Source organism: Ochotona curzoniae, unplaced genomic scaffold, assembly GCF_017591425.1.
Source record: "Ochotona curzoniae isolate NIBS_2020 unplaced genomic scaffold, NIBS_Ocur_1.0 contig_66, whole genome shotgun sequence".
NCBI lineage: Eukaryota > Metazoa > Chordata > Mammalia > Lagomorpha > Ochotonidae > Ochotona > Ochotona curzoniae.
The window spans coordinates 8,550,878-8,572,908 of NW_024466512.1; the positions used below are offsets into that span (position 1 = coordinate 8,550,878).

General features: G+C 50.0%; 1 protein-coding gene across 2 annotated transcripts; it reads right to left on the reverse strand.

Annotated features, from left to right (window-relative positions):
* Positions 1-821: 821 nt before the first annotated feature.
* DENND10 (DENN domain containing 10) lies at positions 822-21,529 on the reverse strand. 2 transcript variants are annotated; one of them, XM_040992026.1, is made up of 9 exons: positions 21,472-21,529; positions 19,897-20,093; positions 17,451-17,530; positions 14,749-14,897; positions 11,972-12,083; positions 9,983-10,083; positions 7,311-7,418; positions 6,107-6,201; positions 822-2,163 (listed from the first exon to the last, which is right to left on the reverse strand). In XM_040992026.1, exons 1-9 carry the CDS (start codon positions 21,524-21,526, stop codon positions 1,987-1,989), a joined length of 1,074 nt encoding a protein of 357 aa, XP_040847960.1. In that variant the 5' UTR covers positions 21,527-21,529; the 3' UTR covers positions 822-1,986. The 2 variants fall into 2 exon arrangements, with proteins under 2 accessions (XP_040847960.1, XP_040847961.1); XM_040992027.1 differs by lacking the exons at positions 17,451-17,530; positions 21,472-21,529 and having other exon boundaries at positions 19,897-19,982.
* Between the last annotated feature and the right edge of the window lie 502 nt (positions 21,530-22,031).

Sequence of the window (22,031 nt, forward strand, 5' to 3'; positions counted from 1 at the left end):
CGCCCTCTGCTGGTCCTGCTCCCTCCTGCCGCCCAGCCCCCTCTATCCGTTGCCCAGCTTGTCTTAGACCACACTGGCTTGGAAGCCTTAAGTAGCCCCGAAGTCAGGAACAAGCCCAGACCCTCATCGCAGCAGACAAGGGCCTTAACCTTCTGACACTGGCTCTCCCAGCGCTGGATCCACGTTCCGCTCCTCGCAGGCGCTGTGATTCTTCCAGGCCTTCATGCAGGCTGTTCCTTCTGCTTACCTTCAGGTCTTTTGTGGACACCAATTGCTGCCTCAGAGGCGTGGTACTGAATTAGGTGTTCCTGCTTTGTGCTCTCATAGTACCCTGCTTCCTATGTCTGGTCTAGCCCTGACCACGCTATTGCAAAAGCCACTAGTGAGTCCTGTTCCCCTACAGGCCACTCAAGCCTCCAGAGCAGCTCCTGCCTTGCCCATGAGAGCCCCGGATGGCACACACGGTACAGACAGCACCCACCCCTCCTGTGTGGGCGCTGCTTCCAGAATGTCATACTCCCAGTAGCCAAAGCAAGCACCGTGACTTTCAGTTGGCCCTGGACCCGGCTTTTTCCAGACCGGGTCCCCACAATCTGTAGATAGAATGGGTGTGCATGGGCTGCCATGTGGCTTGGTCCAGCCGCCGGCTCACACTAAGAAAAATGCAGAGAACCAGAGAGTCAGAGGTTGCAGACAGAGGCTGGGTGGCTGAAGGGGAGAGGGCCCACGCAAGGGGTGGCAGGTGGAGGGAAGGGGTTCCCTTCTGACACACCGGGAGATTTAGGGGGGAAGAGGGTACAGTTCTTGACTAAAACTTTGTGATCAAAATATTTTCATTTTATTTGTACAGCATAAATTTTTAATTTTAACAATTTTGTTAGTGAATAATGCCAAAAAAGGGTGAGAAATGTTAGTATTCATGTTCATAAAGTGCAGGTGTCAATCCCAGCTGGGTGCCTTAGTAAACTCTCATTTTGGAGCCTCCCCTCTCCCCACCCAAAGGAGGGAGAAAAGACTAATTTTTTTAAACCAAGAAAAAGCAAAAGTTCAAGCAAACATATGTGTTTCCAGGTAAGACTTGGCAGACAGCAGTACTGAGTGAAAAATCATCTTTCCACAAGAACAGAAACACATGGACTAGAATAACGAGCAGGTAACAGACCTCCACGCTTACTCGGCATTTTCAAGGTCTCCAAGTATGAAAAAGGGGTACCCCCTTGGATAAGAACAGGTAGCCGGGACGCGTGGGCAGATTCTGCTGACATGGCTGGAAGACACTGTCTGGTTTTGGCCCCCGCAGGAAGTGAAGATGCACTTCCTCACCCGGAGTCACTGCTCGCAGCAGACAGCCCCGCCACGGGCTTCCGGTTTTCCTGTCACACAAGGACTGGCGTCTTCCAAAGGGACTGCCAGCAGCAGTGCTAAACGGGGGGTGACACCCCAAGGTCGTCACCAAGGCTGCTGCGGCCAGAGAAATATGGATTATCAAAGCTGCCTACTCAGGTATAAAACCTGCGCAACATCCTTATAAGACAAAATGTTCAAAGGCCAAGAAAGTGAGACTGCCAGGACCTCCAGACATGTTCTCGATAGTTCTGCAGACAACCTGGCAGCCCTGCTGGGAAACAGTCTGTCCAGGAGGACGCAGGGCCAAGTGGCAGGCAGCTGCGACGGGGCCCTATGCCCGGAGACCCACGGGAAGGGGCGGCGAAGGCTGCCCCAGCAGCCACGGCTTGTGTTTGGGCTCCAGGACACTGGGCCACTCTGTGACGTCACTTTGTCCACCTCTGACCACGGGCAGGAAGCTGATCCGCTGGGAGGCAATCACAGGTGTGTTCATGGGTTTCAGTGTTTGGGTCAAATCTCAAGCCTTCAGGTAAATCATTAGAAATATAACCTTTTCTCTGCTAATTTTGATATTTTACATGGTTCATGGGAAGTCAGAGTGACAGGGCTCCAGTTCAGCCACCGGCAGGGCACCTGCCATCAGGTTTGCAGCATCTGCTCGGCCGCCGCCAGGTGGTACAGGAAGTTCTCCGTGGCTGGTGGGAACCGCTTCTGCCGCAAGGCCTCCACATTGAGGACCACCTTCCCTCCATCGTCCGACACTTCTGAGAACGGTGCCATGTGGGTGAAGATTTCCTTTGTCTTCAGGGCAATGTCCTTTAACAGAACAAGCAAATATGTAATACATTCGTATCCAGAAATCAGAACAGCTGGGGTTGGCCCGTGATGCGGCAGGTAGAGCTGCCATCGGCGACACCAGCATCTCCTAGGTGTGCTGGTTGTGGCCCTGCTGCTTCAGTTCCCATCCAGCTTCCTGCTAATGGTCCTGGGAAAGCAGCAGGAGATGGGCCAAGCCCTTGGCTCCTGGCTCCCACACGGGAGCAGGCTCCCTCCGAAGCCCTTGGCTCCTGGCTTCGGACCAGCCAGTACCGGCTGTTTTGGTCACTTGGGAAGTGAACCAGCTGATGAACAGAACGCCCAGCTCTCCCTCTCTCTAACTCTGCCTTTCAGGACAAATCGATCTTGCAAAACAAAAACAAACAAAAAAATTGGAGGAGCATTCTCTAGAATTTTTTCTGCTAGTTTACATTTTTATCAGATTAGTTTTATAAAATCATAAACCTAAAATTCAATGTCACAGACTTTTTTTTTAACACTTTAGATGTTTTCAAGTACAAATGCTGAGGGCTCATCTGCAGCTGAGTGACTAACGGGGCAGACCCACGACACTGTGGCTCCCACTCATCTGCCGGGGGCACCCAGGCTCCTCCAACTTCTCGGCTATTAAGAATGACGTCCCTCTGCATATTTGCACGCCAGGATCTGCTTGAGTCCCTGCTTTCCACTCTTCCTTTTTTAACATTTGTTTTTATTGACAAGGCAGACTTACAGAAAGAAGAAGAGACAGAGAAAGATTTTCCATCTGCTAATTCACTCCCCAAGTGGCTGCAACAGCTGAACTGATCTGAAGCCAGGAGCTTCTTCCGGGTCTCCCATGTGGGTGCAGGGTCCCAAGGCTATGAGCCATCTGTTGTTGCTTTCCTAGGCCATAGGCAGGGAGCTGGAAGGGAAGTAGAGCAGCCAGGACATGGACCAGCACCCATGTGGAATTCTGGTGCTTGCAAGGTGAGGACTTTAGCCACTGGGACCGGTACTACCCTGGGTAGAACTGCTAGGCCATATGGAAATTCGATCTTTAGCTCTTTGAGAAGCTGTCCGTTTTTTCCACACATATCTCCCTCCCCTAGGGCGTGTGTTCCTTCTGGGGGCACCGCAGACTGTCTGTCCTGGCTCACTGATGGCACTAGTTCTTTCAGACATTCTGAACCCCTGTGCCCTCTGAGCGCTGTCACTCCCCTTCGCCCAGGACCCGGCACTGCACTGAGTCACCTGTGCACCAGTCGCACTCCATGAACAACACAAGTGTTCAAAGCTTAGAGGGGCCGGCCAGCACTACGGCACAGCAGGGTAAGCCGCACCCTGCAGTGCTAGTTTACATCCCAGCTGCTGTACTTCCACGTGCTGAGCTCCCTGCACCTGCATGGGAGACCCAGAAGAAGGTCCAGGCTAGGGCCCTGCGCAGTAACCTAGTGGCTAAAGTTCTCACCTTGCATGCACTGAGATTCCATATGGGCGCCGGTTCTAATCCCGGCAGCTCTACTTCCCATCCAGTTCCCTGCTTGTGGCCTGGGAAAACAGTTGAGGACAACCCAAAGCCTTGGGACCCTGCACCTGCATGGGAGATCCAGAAGAAGCTCCGGGCTCCTGGCTTCGGATTGACTCAGCTCTGGCTGTTGCGGCCACTTAGGGATTGAATCAGCGGACAGAAGATCTTCCTCTCTGTCTCTCCTCTTCTCTGTATATCTGACTTTACAATAAAAATAAATAAATCTTAAAAAAGCAGCAGCAGCAGCAGCAGCTCTAGGCTCCTGCTTCGGCCTGGCACAGCCCATGACTGCTGTGACCATTTGGGGAGTGAACTAGCAGATGCAAGATCTCCCCATTTGTTGCTTCTCTTTTTAACTCTGCCTTCAAATAAATGAATAATCTTAACAAAAAAAGAGAGGAGAAAAAGAAAAACCTTAGGATCCCATATTTCATCTGGAGTTTCTTTCCCCTGGGATGGGAGGAAGGGTGGCAACAATAACCCCCATTGGGAGGGAATGGAAAAAGGTTCTCCACAGAGCCTCAAAAGCCAGGTCCTTGGGACAGAACCCGTCCACCCTCCCTGGCCGTGGCTGGGCAGGTCATGGCACCGAACAGAAAGCACAGCTGGGAAGTCCCAGGCAAGCCCTGCAGAGCCTCCTGCCCACATGCCTGCCCTGGCTCTGCCATGACTTCCAGGTATACTGTCGCTCAGCCACTCCACTAACGTGCAGGTTCTGCAGGCCAAGAGACCATGCTCACCTCTGGACCCACGTGCCCAGTGCTCAGTGGAGAAGTGAAGAAATGAGCCAGGTCAGGCCAGATAAGCAGCACCCGCCTGGCACAGGTGCAGACTGGGCAAACAATCCCCGCCATGGAGCGGAAGGCCGGCTTCCAGATGAGCAAGGCCCAGGAGGGGCTCAGGGTGTGTCCAGAGGAGCGGGGACCAGGCCAAACAGAGGCAGCAGACAGAGGGTTGAGTCCTGCTAAGCTGCACTCAGGCAGAGGCCAGGTGGCTCTGCAGGAACAGAGAGAGGGTGCCAGCTGGAGAACATGACACTCTGGCCAGCCTGGCTATGGGGTGTGAGGGCAGTCGGTCTAATGGGATACAGGCTGACAATCTGTTCCCACGTTCAGCAGCAACCCTGGCTCCACGGTTTGCTGCTCCCTGAACATTCTCAAAGGAGAGGGAAAGCTCTGGCTGGCACTAGGCAGGGACCCTAGACCTGTGATTACATGTTACTAAGACCCCATAGTAAACCACACTCGATCATTCATCACACCAAGGCCACAGTGCAATTCCCTCACAGCCCCCAGTGGCTGTTCCCCTGACCATTCACTCTGTGCATGGGCACAGCAGGTGGAGCCCTCTGCCCCTTCACTCTGCGCATGGGCACAGCAGGTGTAAGCCCTCTGCCCCTTCACTCCGCACATGGGCACAGCAGGTGGAGCCCTCTGTCCCTTCACTGCGCATGGGCACGGCAGGTGTAAGCCCTCTGTCCCTTCACTGCACATGGGCACAGCAGGTGTAAGCCCTCTGCCCTTTCACTGCACATGGGCACGGCAGGTGTAAGCCCTCTGTCCCTTCACTCTGCGCATGGGCACAGCAGGTGTAAGCCCTCTGTCCCTTCACTCTGCGCATGGGCACAGCAGGTGTAAGCCCTCTGCCCCTTCACTCCGCACATGGGCACAGCAGGTAGAGCCCTCTGTCCCTTCACTGCGCATGGGCACGGCAGGTGTAAGCCCTCTGTCCCTTCACTGCACATGGGCACAGCAGGTGTAAGCCCTCTGCCCTTTCACTGCACATGGGCACGGCAGGTGTAAGCCCTCTGTCCCTTCACTCTGCGCATGGGCACAGCAGGTGTAAGCCCTCTGTCCCTTCACTCTGCGCATGGGCACAGCAGGTGTAAGCCCTCTGCCCCTTCACTCTGTGCATGGGCACAGCAGGTGTAAGCCCTCTGTCCCTTCACTCTGCGCATGGGCACAGCAGGTGTAAGTCCTCTGTCCCTTCACTCTGCGCATGGGCACGGCAGGTGTAAGCCCTCTGTCCCTTCACTGCACATGGGCACAGCAGGTGTAAGCCCTCTGCCCCTTCACTGCGCATGGGCACAGCAGGTAGAGCCCTCTGTCCCTTCACTGCACATGGGCACAGCAGGTGGAGCCCTCTGTCCCTTCACTGCACATGGGCACAGCAGGTGTAAGTCCTCTGCCCCTTCACTGCGCATGGGCACAGCAGGTGTAAGTCCTCTGCCCCTTCACTGCACATGGGCATGGCAGATGGAGCCCTCTGCCCCTTCACTGTGCATGGGCACGGCAGGTGGAGCCCTCTGTCCCTTCACTGCACGTGGGCACAGAAGCTGTGACCAGCGCTGTCACATATTGACCGTCCCCCAACCCCTGTCCCACCAGTGCGGGATTCACTTATCGCTGCCAGGTGGGAAGACTAGAGACAAACCTGTATAACTTGGCTGTCCGACTTCTCTGGGTCATCTGCAGATTGAACGATCAGCTGCCCAATTTCTTTGTGCAGCTTGCCCATCGTCATGGCCTCTAGAGAGAGCAGGAAGATGTCACATGAACAGTGAGATGTTTATGTAATAAATAAAAATAAAAAACAATCATCCCCTCTACCTGCAAACTGAAGGGACTTTTCAGAACATCACCCACCACTCCCACCTTCCCATTCACTACTGGCCACAAACACGGCCACGAGCAGCAGGGCACACACCATCACCAAGAAAACATCAATACCAAAGCAATCTCCCCTCCACCCAATAAGAATTTTTTATTTTCCTTCCCAAACAAAATCGAGGGAAAAGTTCTGATGAGCAAATGGCTTTCTTTAAGCCAAGAGCCTGACGTGCTCAGGTCTTCACAGTTAAGAACTGAACTTCCTGGGGCCTGGCAGCATGGCCTAGTGGCTAAAATCCTCGCCTTGAATGCACTGGGATCCCATATGGATGCCAGTTCTAATCCCTGCAGCTCCACTTCCCATCTCATTCCCTGCTTGTGGCCTGGGAAAGCAGTCGAGGACGGCCCAAAGCCTTGAGACCCTGCACCCATGTGGGAGACCCAGAAGGGGTTCCTGGTTCCTGGCTCTGGATCGGTGCAGCACCGCCCGTTGCAGCCACTTGTGGAGTGAACCAGAGGACGGAAGATGTTTCTCTCTGTCTCTCCTCCTCTCTGGATATCTGCCTTCCCAATAAAAATAAATAAATCTTAAAAAAGAAAAAAAGCAGCAGAAGAATTTATCTTCCTGGAGGCATCGCTGCGACAGCAGCACTGACAGTCCGGCAGCCAGCTGAGCATTCGAGGTACTAAAGCCCTCCCAGACGAGCACAGGAAGCCGCCGGTTCTGATGCGGTTAAACTGCTCACTGCGGCCCTCTCCCCTTCTCCCTTCCTCCCCGCCAGTACAGGAAGGAAAAAAAACTGGAAGCAACTGTCTCATCTACTCTCTCTCCGTCCTGGTCTCTTTCTGCCCTACTCAGTGGGCCACACGGGCATGCATCCTCAATTATGCAAACATCATCAAAAATAAAATAAATTTTTTAATTGGAAAAAAAATAGCTCTGGCAGGTTCCCCAATACTGGCCTTAAACAATCAGCCTGAAAGCCACAGCCGCTTACACCTCGGGTGGGGAGCAGAGGAGAACCGACCTTTCGCCAGTGGAGCCACGGTGATCTCGCTGTCCGCCAGATTCACGAACACGTCATAGAGCTCCGGCCTGTTGCTCACCTCCAGGTCCACAAAGCCAGCGACGTAACCTGCAGTGCAGAGGGCACCAAGGCCGCCCAGCCAGAAGGACCGGGCCCCAAGAGGGGGAAGTGCGCAAGGTCATCAGCTGCAGGTGGTTCTCCATTTTCTTTATTCACAAGACACTAAGTCTCCTCAGCATTTCTTAGCATTACACTGCGTGAACAAATTCCTACAATCGACTGCTCCAAAGTTACACTGCAATCAGTAGGGAGGGTGCTTGGAGAATTGCATAGAAACCTGCCATAGGACCCAGCTACCCCGCTCCTACGAATACACCCAATACAAGTGAAATCTGCATATGAGAAGGGGATCTGTAATCCCATATTTGCAGCAACACAATCTACAGTAGCAAAGACATGGAAACAATCCAGATGTGCGGTCAAAGAAGGGTGGTTAAAGAAACTGTGGTACCTCTCCTCCATGGAATATTATTCAGCTATTAACAAGAATGAAATCATACTATTTACAACTAGGTGGTCCCAACTAGAGACCATTTTGCTCAGTGAAATGAGTCAGTCACTAAAGAACAAATACCATTTGTTTTCTCTTATCTAAGAAAACCAGCATGGAAAGTGTAACTTCAATAATCCAATCCATACTGTTTTTTGTTTGTTTGTTTGCTTATTTTTTGATTGTATCCATGTGTTTTGATGTTTTTTATTTCAGTTTGGTTTATTCCAAATAATCCCTTTTCTCTTGTCGAATTCATCACTGGCTCATGTTACTCAGTGGCATCATTTTCCCAAGACACCTTTGTGTTTGCTTTCTGTCACTCATGTGTTGGTCACTCAGCGAGGCGTTTTTTTCATGGTGCTGTAATTTGTTGTTGATGCTGCTGTTGTTGTGGCTGTTCTAACTCATACCAGTTGTTGACCTTGTTTCATGGCTTCTCAATTATGGAAATGTATAGTGATGGAGTACTGGGGTCTACCATATCCAGATGTGGGAGTATAATGCAACAGGCATCCCTGCTTCCAGACGAAAGCTGGATTCCCAATGAAACTGTTGGACATGTGTAGACAACGGGATGCTGGACTGGCTGACATTGTCTGTACCAGCAATGTCAGGGTACACTTAAATAAGAGACTGACAGAATTATGATTCTTTGTGAAAGACTACACCATTGTAGTACAATGGGGAAAATCTGTCAGGGATGGGAGTTTGGGGTAGAATCCCAGTTTATATGAAACTGTACCACATAATTCAAAATTCAAAATAAAAATACATTTAAAAAAATAAGGGTCTGGCATGATAGCGTAGCATTCATGTAGGGCCATGAACGCACCCAGATCCCATATAGGTGCCAGGTCTAATCCCAGTAGCCCTGCTTCCCATCCAGCTCCCTGCCTGTGACCTGGGAAAGCAGTCAAGAACAGCCCAAAGCTTTGGGACCCTGCACCCGTGTGGGAGAACTGGAAGAGGCTCCTGGCTTTGAATTGGCTCAGCTCCAGCCATTACAGCCGCTTGGGAAGTTAACCATCGGGATGGAAGATCTTCCTCTCTGTCTCTCCTCCTCTCTGTATATCTGACTTTCCAACAAAAAATAAATAAATTTTATAAGACTTGGATGATATAAAACTTAAAAAACAAAAACAAAAACAAAATAAATAAATTTTAAAAATCTTTAAAAAATAAATCGTAAAAAAAAAAAGAAAGAAAGAAATTACACTGCAACATCGAGGAGCAGGGCTGAAGACAAACATTTCCTTTCAGCAGGGGGTGGCAGGATCCACTTTGGTCAACGTGCTTCCTCCGTTCAGATCTGAGTGGCACAGAGTTGCTGCACACAGACTGGCTCGAGCACCGGGCTGGCGCTGCGGTGCAGCACGGGAAGCTGCTGCCCAGAGCAGCAGTGTCCCACAGGGGTGCCACTTCCAGTCCTGGATACTCCACTTCCAATCCAGCTCCAGCTTCTCCCACACGACTGCAGTGGCCTGAGTACTTGGGCCATCCTGCTCCGTCTTCCCACAGTCTTCCCAGCACATCAGCAGGGAACTGGATTGGAAGTGGAAGAGCTGGGACTCACGGCAGCGCCCATATGGCATGCTGGCATTCCAGTCGGAGGCTTAGCCTCTATAGCACTATGCCAGACCCAGGAGTTTTTTTTTTTTTTTTTAAGAAATAAAAAATGGGGTCCAGCACAGTAGCCTAGTGACTAAAGTCCTCGCCTTGCATGCCCTGATCCCATATGGGCACCAGCTTATATCCCAGCTGCTCCAGCTCCCTTTCCAGCTCCCTGCATGAGGCCTGGGAAATCAGTCGAGAATGGCATAAAGCCTTGGGACCCTGCACCTGTGTGGGAGACCCAGAAGAAGCTTCCAGCTTCAGACTGGCTCAGCTCTGGCCATTGCGGCCATGTGGGGAATGAACCAGCAGATGAAGATCTTTTTCTCTGTCTCTCCTTCTCTCTGTAAATCTGACTTTCCAACGAAAATAAATCTATCTTAAAAAAGAGATAAAAAGTGAACTGCATTTGCCAAAAAAAGGTTAATAATCAATATGTATAAAAACAACGAAACAACAACCCCCTCCCCCGATCCCGATGACTCCCTCCCCGGGTCCTCTGGTCTACCTGGGCATGTCTGCAAGGCTTCCAGCTCGTCGGCATCGAGGTGCACGTAGGGATGCAGGATGGACCAGTCCTGTCGGTGCCACACTAGGGCAGGCAGAGTCCTGGGGAAATCAAGGCAAGAACCCAAATGGCTGCTGGCCTAGCCCTTGGCTGCTCTGCCTCCTCCTGCCCGGGCTGTGCAGGCCTCATCAGGCAGGGGGAAGCCACACCCCAACTTCACCGGCAAGCACCTCCCAGCTTGAGATTAAAGCAACGCCATGTCTTAAGTTCTGTCTGGCTCCCCACAGCACCCAGATACAGGAAGGAAAAAAAGGAAGCAATTGTCTCATCCACTTTCCCCCATTCCTCGACCCTTCCCACCCTGACTGGTCCATGTGGGCATGCGTCCTTCTCAACTATGTAAGCACCATCAAAAGTAAAATGAATTTCTTTAAAAAAAAAAAAATGTGTTCTGGTCAGATGAGCTACGAACAGCTCGTCAATTTTCCAAAGACCTCCACAGTGGCAGGCAGTGACACAAAGTTTTCCTCCCGACAACACAGCCTGCGGGCTGCCATGGCGAGGGAGTCTGGGGGGAAAGCACAGCATGACCCTCTTGCAGCAAGAAACTCTTGGGGGAGGGGGAACCTTTCGGGAAGTCTCCCAGCTACATCTAAAATTCCAGTCAAGTTTGCAAGCCATGTTGGATTTCCTAAAAAACCTTCAGTTTTTTAAACGTGCCAAATATATCTGGGGCTTTTTGCTCCCCATCCCAGAGATCGTTCTTGGTTTAGGAATTCCGGTGTTGCTGTGTGTCTGTGTGTTTTTTTAATTCTTTCTATGAAGTTTTTTTTTAACCTAGTTTTTTTTTTTAACTGAAAAAGAGGATATACAGAGAGGAGGAGAGGCAGAGAGGAAGATCCTCCATCCGGTAGTTCACTCCCCAAGCAGCCGCAACGGTTGAATCTGAGTCAATCCGAAGCCAGGAGCCAGGAGCTTCTTCTGGGTCTCCCAAGCGGGTGTAGGGTCCCAAAGCTCTGGGCTGTCCTCGACTGCTTTCCCAAGCCACAGGGAGGGAGCTGGATGGGAAGCAGGGCTACTGGGATTAGGACCAATGCCCATATGGGGTCCTGGCACGTGCAAGGCGAGGACCTTAACCACTACACCATCACGCCAGGCCCTGCTATGCGTTTTTTAATTGTTCTTTCCTCCAAGGTGTGCCTTACAGGGACTGGGTTCCTTCCCCACGTGTGCAGGAAGCATCAACCTGTGGGAACAAGCTGACCGGGCAGAAGACTGCAAGGGCTTGGAGCCAGAGAGCGGAGAGGGAAAGTTCTGGCTCTCTAACCCATTTTCTCATTCATAAAATAGAGTATTACACACTTCCTGATAGGGTTCTTGTCACGACTAAATTTAATAATTTAAGATGTCTTATATAACTCCCAGCACATGGTAAATACAGCACAAATGCCAACCACCATTGCGTTAAAAAAAAAAAAAAGATTTAAAAGCAAGTTAAAACTTGGTAAGCTCATATATATATTTACAGGAATGTATAATTAAAAAAAAACTTTTATATGTATCAAAAATAAAAAAGTCTTTGGTCAAAGAGAACAGAAGGAACGATTTACCTCAAATAAGGACAGCAAGCCATGGCCTGTGGGCCAGCTGCCTATCTTTCTAAATAAAGTTTTCTGAACAAGCCATGCCCATTCATTTAACATGGGTGCTTTAGTGTTACCCGGACAGTTGAGAGCCTGGCTCAGAGATAATACGGCTTACAGACCTAACATATTTAAGTGTCTGGCACCCAGTCTGTTAACTCCCTGCACTCAAACAGTCCTAGTCCTAAATTAATCTGTCCAAATTCAGTTGACCTTGAACTACTAGATCTTAACTGAAACATCAGACCAAAATGGTATTTCCCCCGACACTAACAAATTGTATTTATATCAAACATGCAACAAGCCACCAAGGAAGCTCCGACTTCTGAATATTTAGAGCCAGTACCTGGTAAATTCCTGGACAGCTTCTATTTTGGGGTGATAAGCAGCAATTCTCTTCTTCAGCATCAGTGCAGTGTGTAAGATGATTGTTTCCATTCCAAACTGAGAGACAATGTCTTTAAAAAAGAAATGAACACATTAGATAGTATGTAAGAACATAAGCATTTAAAAATGAATACAGTTAATTTGTATTTATTTGAAAGAAATAGACATGTCTCCCACACACTGGTTCACTCCCCAAATGACTGCAACAGCAGAGGCTGGGCCAGGCCAAGGCCTGGAGCCTGCAGCTCTACCCAAGCCTCCCTGTGTGGCTGGCAGGGACCCAAGTCTTGGCCGTGAGCTGCTGTGTCTCACAGAGCTGTAACTATAAGTGGAGCCAGAACTCACCCAGGCACACTGGTAGGTGTGGGCCTGCCAAATGGAACTGACTGATACATCAGCCCAAGACACAGAACTTTTTATCAAAAGGAATTTATCACATAAATGAAAAATGACTTTTCAAATGTATTTGTATTATTTCAGGAACAGACCACATATGAGCTAACATCTACTAGTGCCCTTCTGAACTGAGCTCAGTGATGGGGACTAGCCAGGCTGAAACCAGAAGTCAGATACTTAATCCAGCTCTCCCACTGGGGGGGCAGGAACCCAATTACTTAGGCACCCATCACTGCTTCCCAGGGCTGGCGTTATCAAGAAGTTAGTACCAGGAGCCCTAGCTAAGTACTGTGGGATGTGGGTTTCCCACTAGTGTCTTAAATGGTAGGTCACATTATCTCCTTTCCCCTAAAAAAAGCAAATATTAGACCCAGCGTGGTGATCTAGCAGCTAAAGTTCTCACCTTGAACATGCCAGGGTTCCGGTTCTAATCCCATCAGTCCCGCTTCCCATCCAGTTCCCTACTTGGCCTGGGAAAGCAGTCAAGGATGGCCCAAAGGAATGGGACCTTGTACCTGAGTGGGAGACCCGGAAGAGCTCCAAGCTCCTGGCTTTGGATTGGCTCAGCTCCAGCCATTGCAGTCACTTGGGAAGTGAATCATCGGATGAAGGATCTTCCTCTCTGTCTCCCCTCCTCTCTGTATATCTAACTTTGCAATAAAAATAAATAAATCTTAAATTTAAAAAAGGAGCAAATATTATTCCTTAAAAGAAAAGATTTATGTATGTATGGACATTTTTGAAAGGCAGAGAGAGAGAATTTTTCCCACGTTGGATTACTCCACAAACGGCTGTAACGGCTAGGGCACGTCCAGGTCAAAGCCAGGAACTTGGAAGCCCACCCAGTGCACCAGGCTGGCAGCGCCAAGTGCTCGGGTTAGCATCTACAGTTCTCCCAGGTGTGTTAGGAAGATGGATTGGAAACAGAACAGGATGACACTGAAGCAAACAATCATTCAACCTCATAAATTATACAGGATCCGAGATGGACACTTGTTCATGTCCCAGCTGCTCCACTTCCCATCCAGCTCCCTGCTTGTGGCCTGGGAAAGCAGCAGAGGATGGCCCAAAGCCTTGGGACCCTGCACCCGTGTGGGAGGCGTGGAAGAAATTCCTGGATCCTGGCTTTGGCTCGGCATAGCATCGGCCGTTGCAGTCATTTGGGGAGTGAATCATGGGACGAAAGATCTTTCTCACTGTCTCTCCTCCTCTCTGTATATCTGCCTTTCCAATAAAAATAAATAAATCTTTAAAGAAAAAGACTAACTACTAACCCCTTTGCTTGCACCACTACTTAAATCATTTTGACCTAACACCTTCACAGGGATGTTTAAAAACCACAACAGGTAGCAGGATCCAGAGCAAAGCCAGGTGACTGGGAAGAAGTTAGGAGAAGGAGTCACCTTCAGCGCTTCCCTCTCCTGCTCTAGAGTCTTGAACCGTCTTGAACTGTATACCTTAGCTCTGGGCTGGCTCTGCCACTTTGCATTTTCTGACTGGGAGCTGAATTAAGAATTCTGGGCCAAGGCTTGATGTCTGCAGGTAGAAGACAGCACGGCTAAGGCTTAAAGAGAGAAAACCATGGGCAAACAGTGGAGGCCTTGAGCTGTCAAACTAGCTGGTTGATCAAACATCCCACAGACAGGCATTGGTATAGCGGTTAAGAGGTCACTTGGGTGCCTAGATCTTAGAGCCAGCTTTGTGTCAGGGCAGATGCTAAGGGGCAGCAGGTGATGGGGCTGATCTTATGGCATATCAAGTTAAGCTTCCATCTGTGGCACTGGCATCCCAGACAGGCATGGGTTCGTGTCCCAGCTGCTCCACTTCCCATCAGGTTCCCTGCTTGTGGCCTGTAAAAGCAGCAGAGGATGATCCAATGCCTTGGGACCCTGCACCCATGTGAGAGACTCAGAAGCTATTCCTGGCTTTGGATCGACTCAGCTCCAGCTGCTGCAGCCACCTGGGGAGTGAAGCAGCAGATGGACAATCTTTTTGTGTCTGCTGGCTACTGATTTAAGATTGGACCAGCGCTTGTGTGGACTGGAGAATCAATCAGTAGACGGGAGATCTCCCCTTCTATCGCTCTTCGTCTTTACAATAAATAAACACATTAAAAAAAAAAGAACATTTCTGTAATAATAGAATAATATAAAAATGTTTTTCTCTGATAGAATTTTGAGTGAGGAAAAACAGAAGCTAAAGTAATGTCCTGTGTGGAAAGCAAGGGTGACAGAACGGCAGCTGGAAAGAGAGTGCACCCGAGTTCAAGGAGAGATTATTCTGGGCTCAGGGATTCCAGTGTTGCTATGCGAATTTCCCACTTCCCTCCTTTCTCGTTACCTTTAACGGAGCCTGCAAGGTACGCCTTCCGGGCATCAAAGTCCTTGCTGAGGAAAGAGCCGTTCTCCTCACTCTGGCATACTCCCTTTGTGAGAACGGCAATGTAGCTCTCCATCATCTTCACTGGGCTCCCATGCTTCAGGTACATCCTGCAGGAAAGGACAAAAAGCAACCATGCCCCTCGTTGACCTCAGTCACTTGGAGAGGCACCCAGGTAGGCACAGGTCATCTGCAAAGCCATTACTACTGCCCTTGCAGGCTCCTGCACCTGTTCGTGACACGTGAGTGTGCCCACGTTCCTGCCTGAGTGTGGCTAGAGAATATGTTGAATAAACCCCACGTGACAGCTCTCCAACCATTCTTCCCATCAAATCGGCTCTCTGCCCACACTGGGAGGCCTGCTGCACCCCACCGAGGCAGCAGGAAGAACTAGTGCTCTAGGGAACATCGCTTACTCATCTCTTCTCACACCTGATCCTCCCAACTGGCGCTCTGAGTCACCCAGCTCTGTTTTATGGCTGGGGTTTCCTTTGACAAGACAGCAGTTTTATGCATTGTTCACACAGAAAGCAGTCATTAGCTGTAGAACCCATACTTATCATCAGAGTTCCCAGGGGTAGCTATATTTAGATAATTAAGAAATAAAAACTCTAAAGTTTCCAGGGATAAATGTGTTACTAGAGACATTCATAATCAAGTCAAAACTTCCAGAAAATGCTGACAGGAAACTGTCTGCATTCAGAGCTCACGTGTGGAGCCAGTCTCTTCCCCTTGACTTCTCTTCCGATGAGCGACTAAAAATAAACTGTGCCTGAGAAACAGGATTGGGTCCATTCGGGCCTTTCACCAGCTCGTATGAAAGAAAAGTGGGGAGGAAATAGAACTGATCCTTTGAGACAGATAATCTGAATATCAGATTACTCCATGTTAAGTTTAAGATCGAATATTTTAACAACCTGGAAATTCTGGCAATTATCAGAGTCTTTCTTTTGAATTTACACATTGAGAAAGAAGGTAAAGAATAAGGAATACTGTAAGTTCTCTTGTAAGGCAAATACATGCAAACCTAAGAACTCACATACTTAAACATGGAGGAAACAGCCTCTGGTGGGGGTCCCGGGAGCTGCATGAAGGCGACCTGCAGGGCCTGAGGGGGCAGGGGCAATCTCTGTGTGGCTTCCCCTGCCACTGGGCACACTGGCTTGCTTCTCTCACCAGGAACAGAGAACGGCAACTCCATCCACAATGACCTCACCACCATGCAACTGTCTGTCTACGAGGCCATGCGTGGGCACGCAGACACCTGTGCAGGATGTATGCAGGGGCACATGGCGTGCAGGCACACGGGATGACCCTCAGGTGCCCGAGGGGCATGGGGCAGGGCTGGCGGCTGACAGGAGCCCCCAGCCCCTCCTCCTCCTGCAGCACTGTGTGAGAAGCCAGTGTGCAGTGACACCACGGCCCTGCAGCTGCCTCCAGGAATCCTCCAGGCTTCCTCCTGGGCAGGCGATGGGGCTGGAGGCCACTCTGCCTTCTGCACCTAGAACATTCCCCCCATGAGCCGTCAGTAGCCTCACTCTGACTCAGTCAACTGCAGCGTGGTCCAGTGCTTTAAAAACACCCTGCAGTGTTTTGAACTCATGGTCTCTAGACAGTGTCTCCACAAGCAATGATCATTTCCCTTTGTGCCAGGGCCACATTAGCTGACAACTGCTTACATTCCAGCGTGAGCCACATAGTTTATGTGGACTTTATCTTACACAGTAAGTTTTTGTTACCATAGCTGGCTGCAAAAACAGTAAAGCCTCATTCAGTCCCAGTGCAATGTTAACCGCAGCCCTTAAGTAACAAGCACATATTCTGACAAGGGTCTTTTCTTTTGGATCGTGTGTGTAGTGCATGTGTCTATGCATGTAGAAGCGCAAAAATGGCAAATGGTCAGCCATTTACTTTTCTTACAGGGAAAAGCATAAACAGTTACTTATTGGGCAAGCGCCTCAGAGCTCAAGGCCACACACGACATCTAGAATTTTAATTCTATCCTGTAACACAGGCAACAAACACAAAATTCCCCCAAAATTAAACTTTGCAAAAGCTTTCAGAAAGACCCAATGCCTTAAACCAAAGGCATAATTTCATTAATGCCAAGGCAGGAGAGCAAACTGCTGATTTTAGATATGTGTTTTCTACAGCTGGGATGAAACCAGAGGAATCTACTTCAACCACAACTAATCAGTTAACTCGACTGACTAATACCCTCATGAGGGGCATTCCAGCTAGGAAATGTTTCCGTGTTTCGCATTATCAAGAATCTCCACTTTCTCCAGGAAGACTGTAACATGCTGACCACGACATGTATGGACCACCTGAGAAGAGATTTATCCACCTTGCCAAGCAAAGTTCTAGTTGGGCAGAGAGGAAAAGTAACAGACCAAAAGTGTCAAGTGTCCCCACATAAGCAGGCACTACAGGAGCTCTGCAAACCTTTTTCTCTTCACCAAGATGTGGTTTTCCCACGTAAGAGCAGTGTCAGCAAGGTCCCAGACAAGTTCCCCTTTGCGTAACCGTCCCCGAAGGGCCATTAGCCATTAGGCTGGGCAGAAGGGGCTGAACATGCTTCCTCAGTGTGCAAACTGGTTATGTGCAGTGCTGAGCGAGATCTTTACTCTGGCAAATAAGCATTTAATAGTTTTCATACAGACCTACACAATATCCTAGCGAAGGCGGCATATTTCTCTGGGTTAAAATCTTTGGCGGTCAGAACAATAGAAAAATGAGTCACCTGTCCCAAAAGAAACAAAAAAAGTACATGTTTTAAACATACTGTTGTAGAATGAATTCATATTACTACATTCTAGCAAACCTTTGAACAAGATATATCAGTACCAAGAAGACCAAAAATGGCAGAGTCCCCACTTACTTCTTTATACTTTATGTTTGCATAAGTGTCCACACATGTATTTACTTACATATATTCAATTTTCTCCTTAAGAAAGCAACATTCTTAAGACATTTTCAAAACATGTGGGTCACTGCCATGGCTCAACAAACTAATCCTTCATCTTCAAGCGTCCGGATCCCTTATGGGTGCCAGTTCATATCCCGCCTGCTGCATTTCCCACCCAGCTCCCTGCTTGTGGCCTGGGAAAGCAGTCGAGGACAGCCCAAAGCTCTGGACCCTGCACCCACATGGGAGATCCAGAAGAAGCTCCTGGCTCCTGGAATTGGATTGGCTCAGCTGTGGCCACTGCAGTCACTCGGGGAGTGAACAAGCAGATGGAAGATCTTTCTGTCTCTCCTCCTCTCTGTAAATCTGACTTCCCAATAAAAATAAATGCATTTTTTTAGAAATGCTAGCACCTGGTATTTATGAATGAGACTCTAACTAGGCTCCTGTCACAGTGAGTGTGACCCAAGTAAACGCCCCAGGATTTTGATCACACACATAACACTCCCATCAACAAGACACAATCCAGAAATATACTCTTGAAAACACTGGGAGACACAGACATGGCCCTGGCGCTGCTGGAAGGCGGAGCCTGGGAGGATGGCAGTGGGCAGCAGCCAGGCTTCCCGCAGGACGCCCTCGGGTGGAGAGCTGAGGAGCCACAGCAGAGGGAGACCTTCTTCCAGATTCACATTTCCTCCTGAGGCTCCGTTCTGTCTTGTTCTGTCTTCGAGCCAGCACAGTCCTGCACTGCTGCCTTCCTTAAACACAACTCTGCATGTTTAAATTGGTATTCCAGCATAGCACAGCACCTTCATTCACTATGCTCCTGTTTGAAAAACCTGCCTGACTTAGGAAAGTCCACAACAACCATATATACTTTATTTTCTTTTATTATTATTTTATTTTGATGATCTTTACATAGTTGATTAGGGCACAAAGGGTCAAGGGCTACAGGAAAGCAGGTAAGACCACTGTTTCCACATTCTCTCTCTTTTTCCTGTATCTGGGGGAAGTGGGGAGATAAAGGGAGAAGCCCCACCCAGCCTCCCACCCATCCCAGGTCTCCAACATGAGGCATACTCTGAGGGCACTGATCAAGTGGTTTTGATATTTCAACAGTTCTGAATTGCTGCCAATCTCGCCATTCAAAGCATGATGTTTTTTAAAAGACTTATTTATTTATTTTAATGGGAAAGTCATATCTATAAAAGAGAAGGAGAAACAGAGAGAAAGATCCTCCATCCTCTGGTTCACTGCCCAAGTAGCCAAAGCTGCCTGGAGCTAAGCTTCTTCCTGGTCCCTCACACGGGTGCAGGGTCCCAGGTGTCTTCGACTGCTTTTCCAGGCCACAAGTTGGGAGCTGGATAGAAGCGGGGCAGCCAGGACACAAACCAGTGCCCATATGGGATCCAGGCTCATGCAAGGCGAGTACCCCAGCCACTGGGCTGTAGCACAGAGCCCAACCATATATAATTTTCCACACAGCACACTGATATTGGGTATGTGAATATACCAAACACCCTGCTTCATACATGAATTTTCTTAATTATTCTTTCCAATTTTTTTATTTACTTATTTGAAAGGCAAAGTGACAGAGATATTCATCCTATAAGGAAGTTGTACAAACAGTCGTTCCACTCGCTTTCCCTAGTCCTCAACTCTTCCCACTCTAATCAACTGTGTAAACATCATAAAAAATAAAATTCAAGAAATATATTCTTTCTATTGGCTCATTCCCAAGTGCCCACAACAGCCAGGGTTGGACTAGCCTGATGCGAGCTGAGCGGAACGCAGTCTGGGTTTCCCACAATGCCGCAGCAGGCGAAGCACTGGAGCTGCCAGCGCGGCCTCATACAGACCCACAGTGGCAGGATGCAAAGCGGCAGAGCCAGGACTCCAACTGGCACTCTGAAATGGCATCCCCAGGGGTGGCTAACGCCTGGCTCCTCAATTTTGTTTCCTTGTAAGAATTTTACCTTGCTATTTTGTTTTGAAAATTCTGAAACATGCTGAGAGGGTGACAGGCTGAGACAGGCGTCATGTAATGGAGACCGTGGAGAATATTTCTAGAAGAAATGAGCGCTGAAGAGTACGCTCTCAGTGAAATTGAGAGCATCCCCGAAGCACTGGGCGTGACAGGAAGCCACCTGCACGCTCTCCCCTCACCTGGGCTTCCTTGCCCAGCCTCGCAGTCATACCTTTTTCAACACCGAGGCATCAGGAACTTCAACTGTGGTGATGTAAAACCACGTTCTGCGGTACTGGCCGAAGACGAAGGGACGCAGCGGCGCGGCATCCTGGGTGAGGCAGCACTTCCTCAGCAGCAGACTCCGCAGGGCGGCCGTGGTGCGAGGGTAGCACCACACCCACAGAGTCTCTCCGTTCGTGTCCTTCTCTGAGGTGGAGACATGCTCACTGTGGAACGCTCGCCAGGCAGCATGGCCTCGAAGCACCACACACCGGTGCAATCCATTGAAGCACCCCCTTGCCAAAGCAGAGCCCGCAGCCGGCAAATGCCACCTTACCCCTACCGCGTCCAGCTCCCACCCTCCACTCCTTGAGTTTTAGGTCACTTGAGTGAAAAACTCTTACAACAAATCCTGAGTGAAAACATTGAACCCTAGGGGTTGAGTGGAGTTCCTCTCTATCTCATCCTAAACAAACACTTCTACATGTATTTAAAATATATAAATAAAATAATAATAAGTGAATAAAATAATAATAAGTTATATGAAAAAAAATGTAAAAGCTGCTGAATTGAACATCTGGTCACAGACCATTTTTTTTCTTCCTTGTTCTCAGATAAAGCCACAGTTTAACTGAGCTGTATTCAGCACCTTCAAGGCAGAACTAAGACAGTAGGAGCTTTTGATTCTGCTTTGAGGCAGTTTTAACACCACATTTAGAAATGGGATGGGTGCAATGGCTTAACTGGCTAATCCTATGCCTGTAAGCACCGGGATCCCATATGGGCTCCGGTTCTAATCCTGGCGGCTCCACTTCCCATCCAGCTCCCTGCTTGCGCCTGGAAAAGCAGTGGAGGAGGGCCCAAAGCCTTGGGACCCTGCACCCATGTGGGAGACCCGGAAGAAGCTCCTGGCTCCTGGCTTTGGATCAACTCACCCCCAGACATTGTGGTTGCGTGGGGAGTGAACCACCGGACGGAAGATCTTCCTCTCTGTCTCTGTATATCTGCCTTTCCAATAAAAATAAATAAACCTTCAAAAAAATTCTGCCTTTCCAATAAAAATAAATATTAAAAAGTTTTAGGTACCGCCCTCCTGTGAGACACGGAAAAATAATGAGCGCAGCTCTGCAGTTTAGCTAAGCCTGAGAATGGCTCCTGGGGTTGACAGGCGTGTAAAAACCTGGGGAGGATGCGACGGGGGACCTACAAGAACAGCGCACCCCTGAAACGCAGCTGCCGGCTCCCACCAGACTGTCCGGAGACCCCAGTGAAACCCCACTCCCGGCCTGGACCCCCACAACCTCGCATACTTCGGGAGTGCGGGAGCGAGCTGTGTGGGCTGCAGGGCGAAGGACCCTGGCCCCCACCCTACGCTACCCAGCGCACACCCAGCGCGGCCCCCGCAGTCCCGTGGACCCACACCCCGAGGCCCCTGCCCCGCCCGGCCCTGCGGTCAGCTGGGCCCCGGGTCCCCGGGGACCGTGCGAGGCCACACTTGGAAGGGGCCGCGCCTTCCTGGGCCTCCAGGGCCGCCGAGGGCCCAGGAGAGTCGCAGGCCTGCGGGGCAGGGCGCCTGCGTCCTCACCGATCAGCCCCACTCCAAGCATCAGCTGAGTGTCCGCCACCTCGGCCGCAGCCATCTTCCGCCGCCGGGCTCCGCCCCCACCGACCACGCCCCCACGGTGGGCCACGCCCCCGGACTTCCGGATCCGGGCGTGCTCTTCCTGGGTCCTTGGCGCTGAGTCCAAAGACAGGGTCCTGGACAAGCGAGAGACTATTGCAGGCTGAGTCAGAGCAACCACTAGCATGCGCGCGACCTATGGCTGGGAACAGTCCCGGTTAGGGAGCCAAGGGGACACCCAAGCTGAGTTGAGGTTCCCGCCGAAGAGCGCGGGGGCTGGAATGGGGGCTTCGTTCTGATCAGGATAGGATTGTAGTCTCCCTTGGCACAAGTGTGGACTGGGACTGGGCACACCGAGCCGGACCAGACTCCAACACCCTCTGGTGTCCTGGAGGACCAGGGTAGATGTGGGACAGACTAGGCTAGGTCTCAGCCCCTACTGAACCATGTGTGAGCTGTATGTCAGTATGGACAAGCCGTGGCTGGGCTGAAACTTCCAATAATAAGAACCAGAATGGGTTGAA

What these genes read in the sequence shown, in the direction of transcription:
- DENND10 (XM_040992026.1), bottom strand. Translation starts at nt 21,526, where the DNA reads ATGGCTGCGGCCGAGGTGGCGGACACTCAGCTGATGCTTGGAGTGGGG. An exon ending in ATGCCTCGGTGTTGAAAAAG is followed by an intron (nt 17,531 to 19,896) that starts GTATGACTGCGA and finishes CTTTTGGGACAG; the next exon opens with GTGACTCATTTTTCTATTGT. An exon ending in TTCGCTAGGATATTGTGTAG is followed by an intron (nt 14,898 to 17,450) that starts GTCTGTATGAAA and finishes CCTTTCCTGCAG; the next exon opens with GATGTACCTGAAGCATGGGA.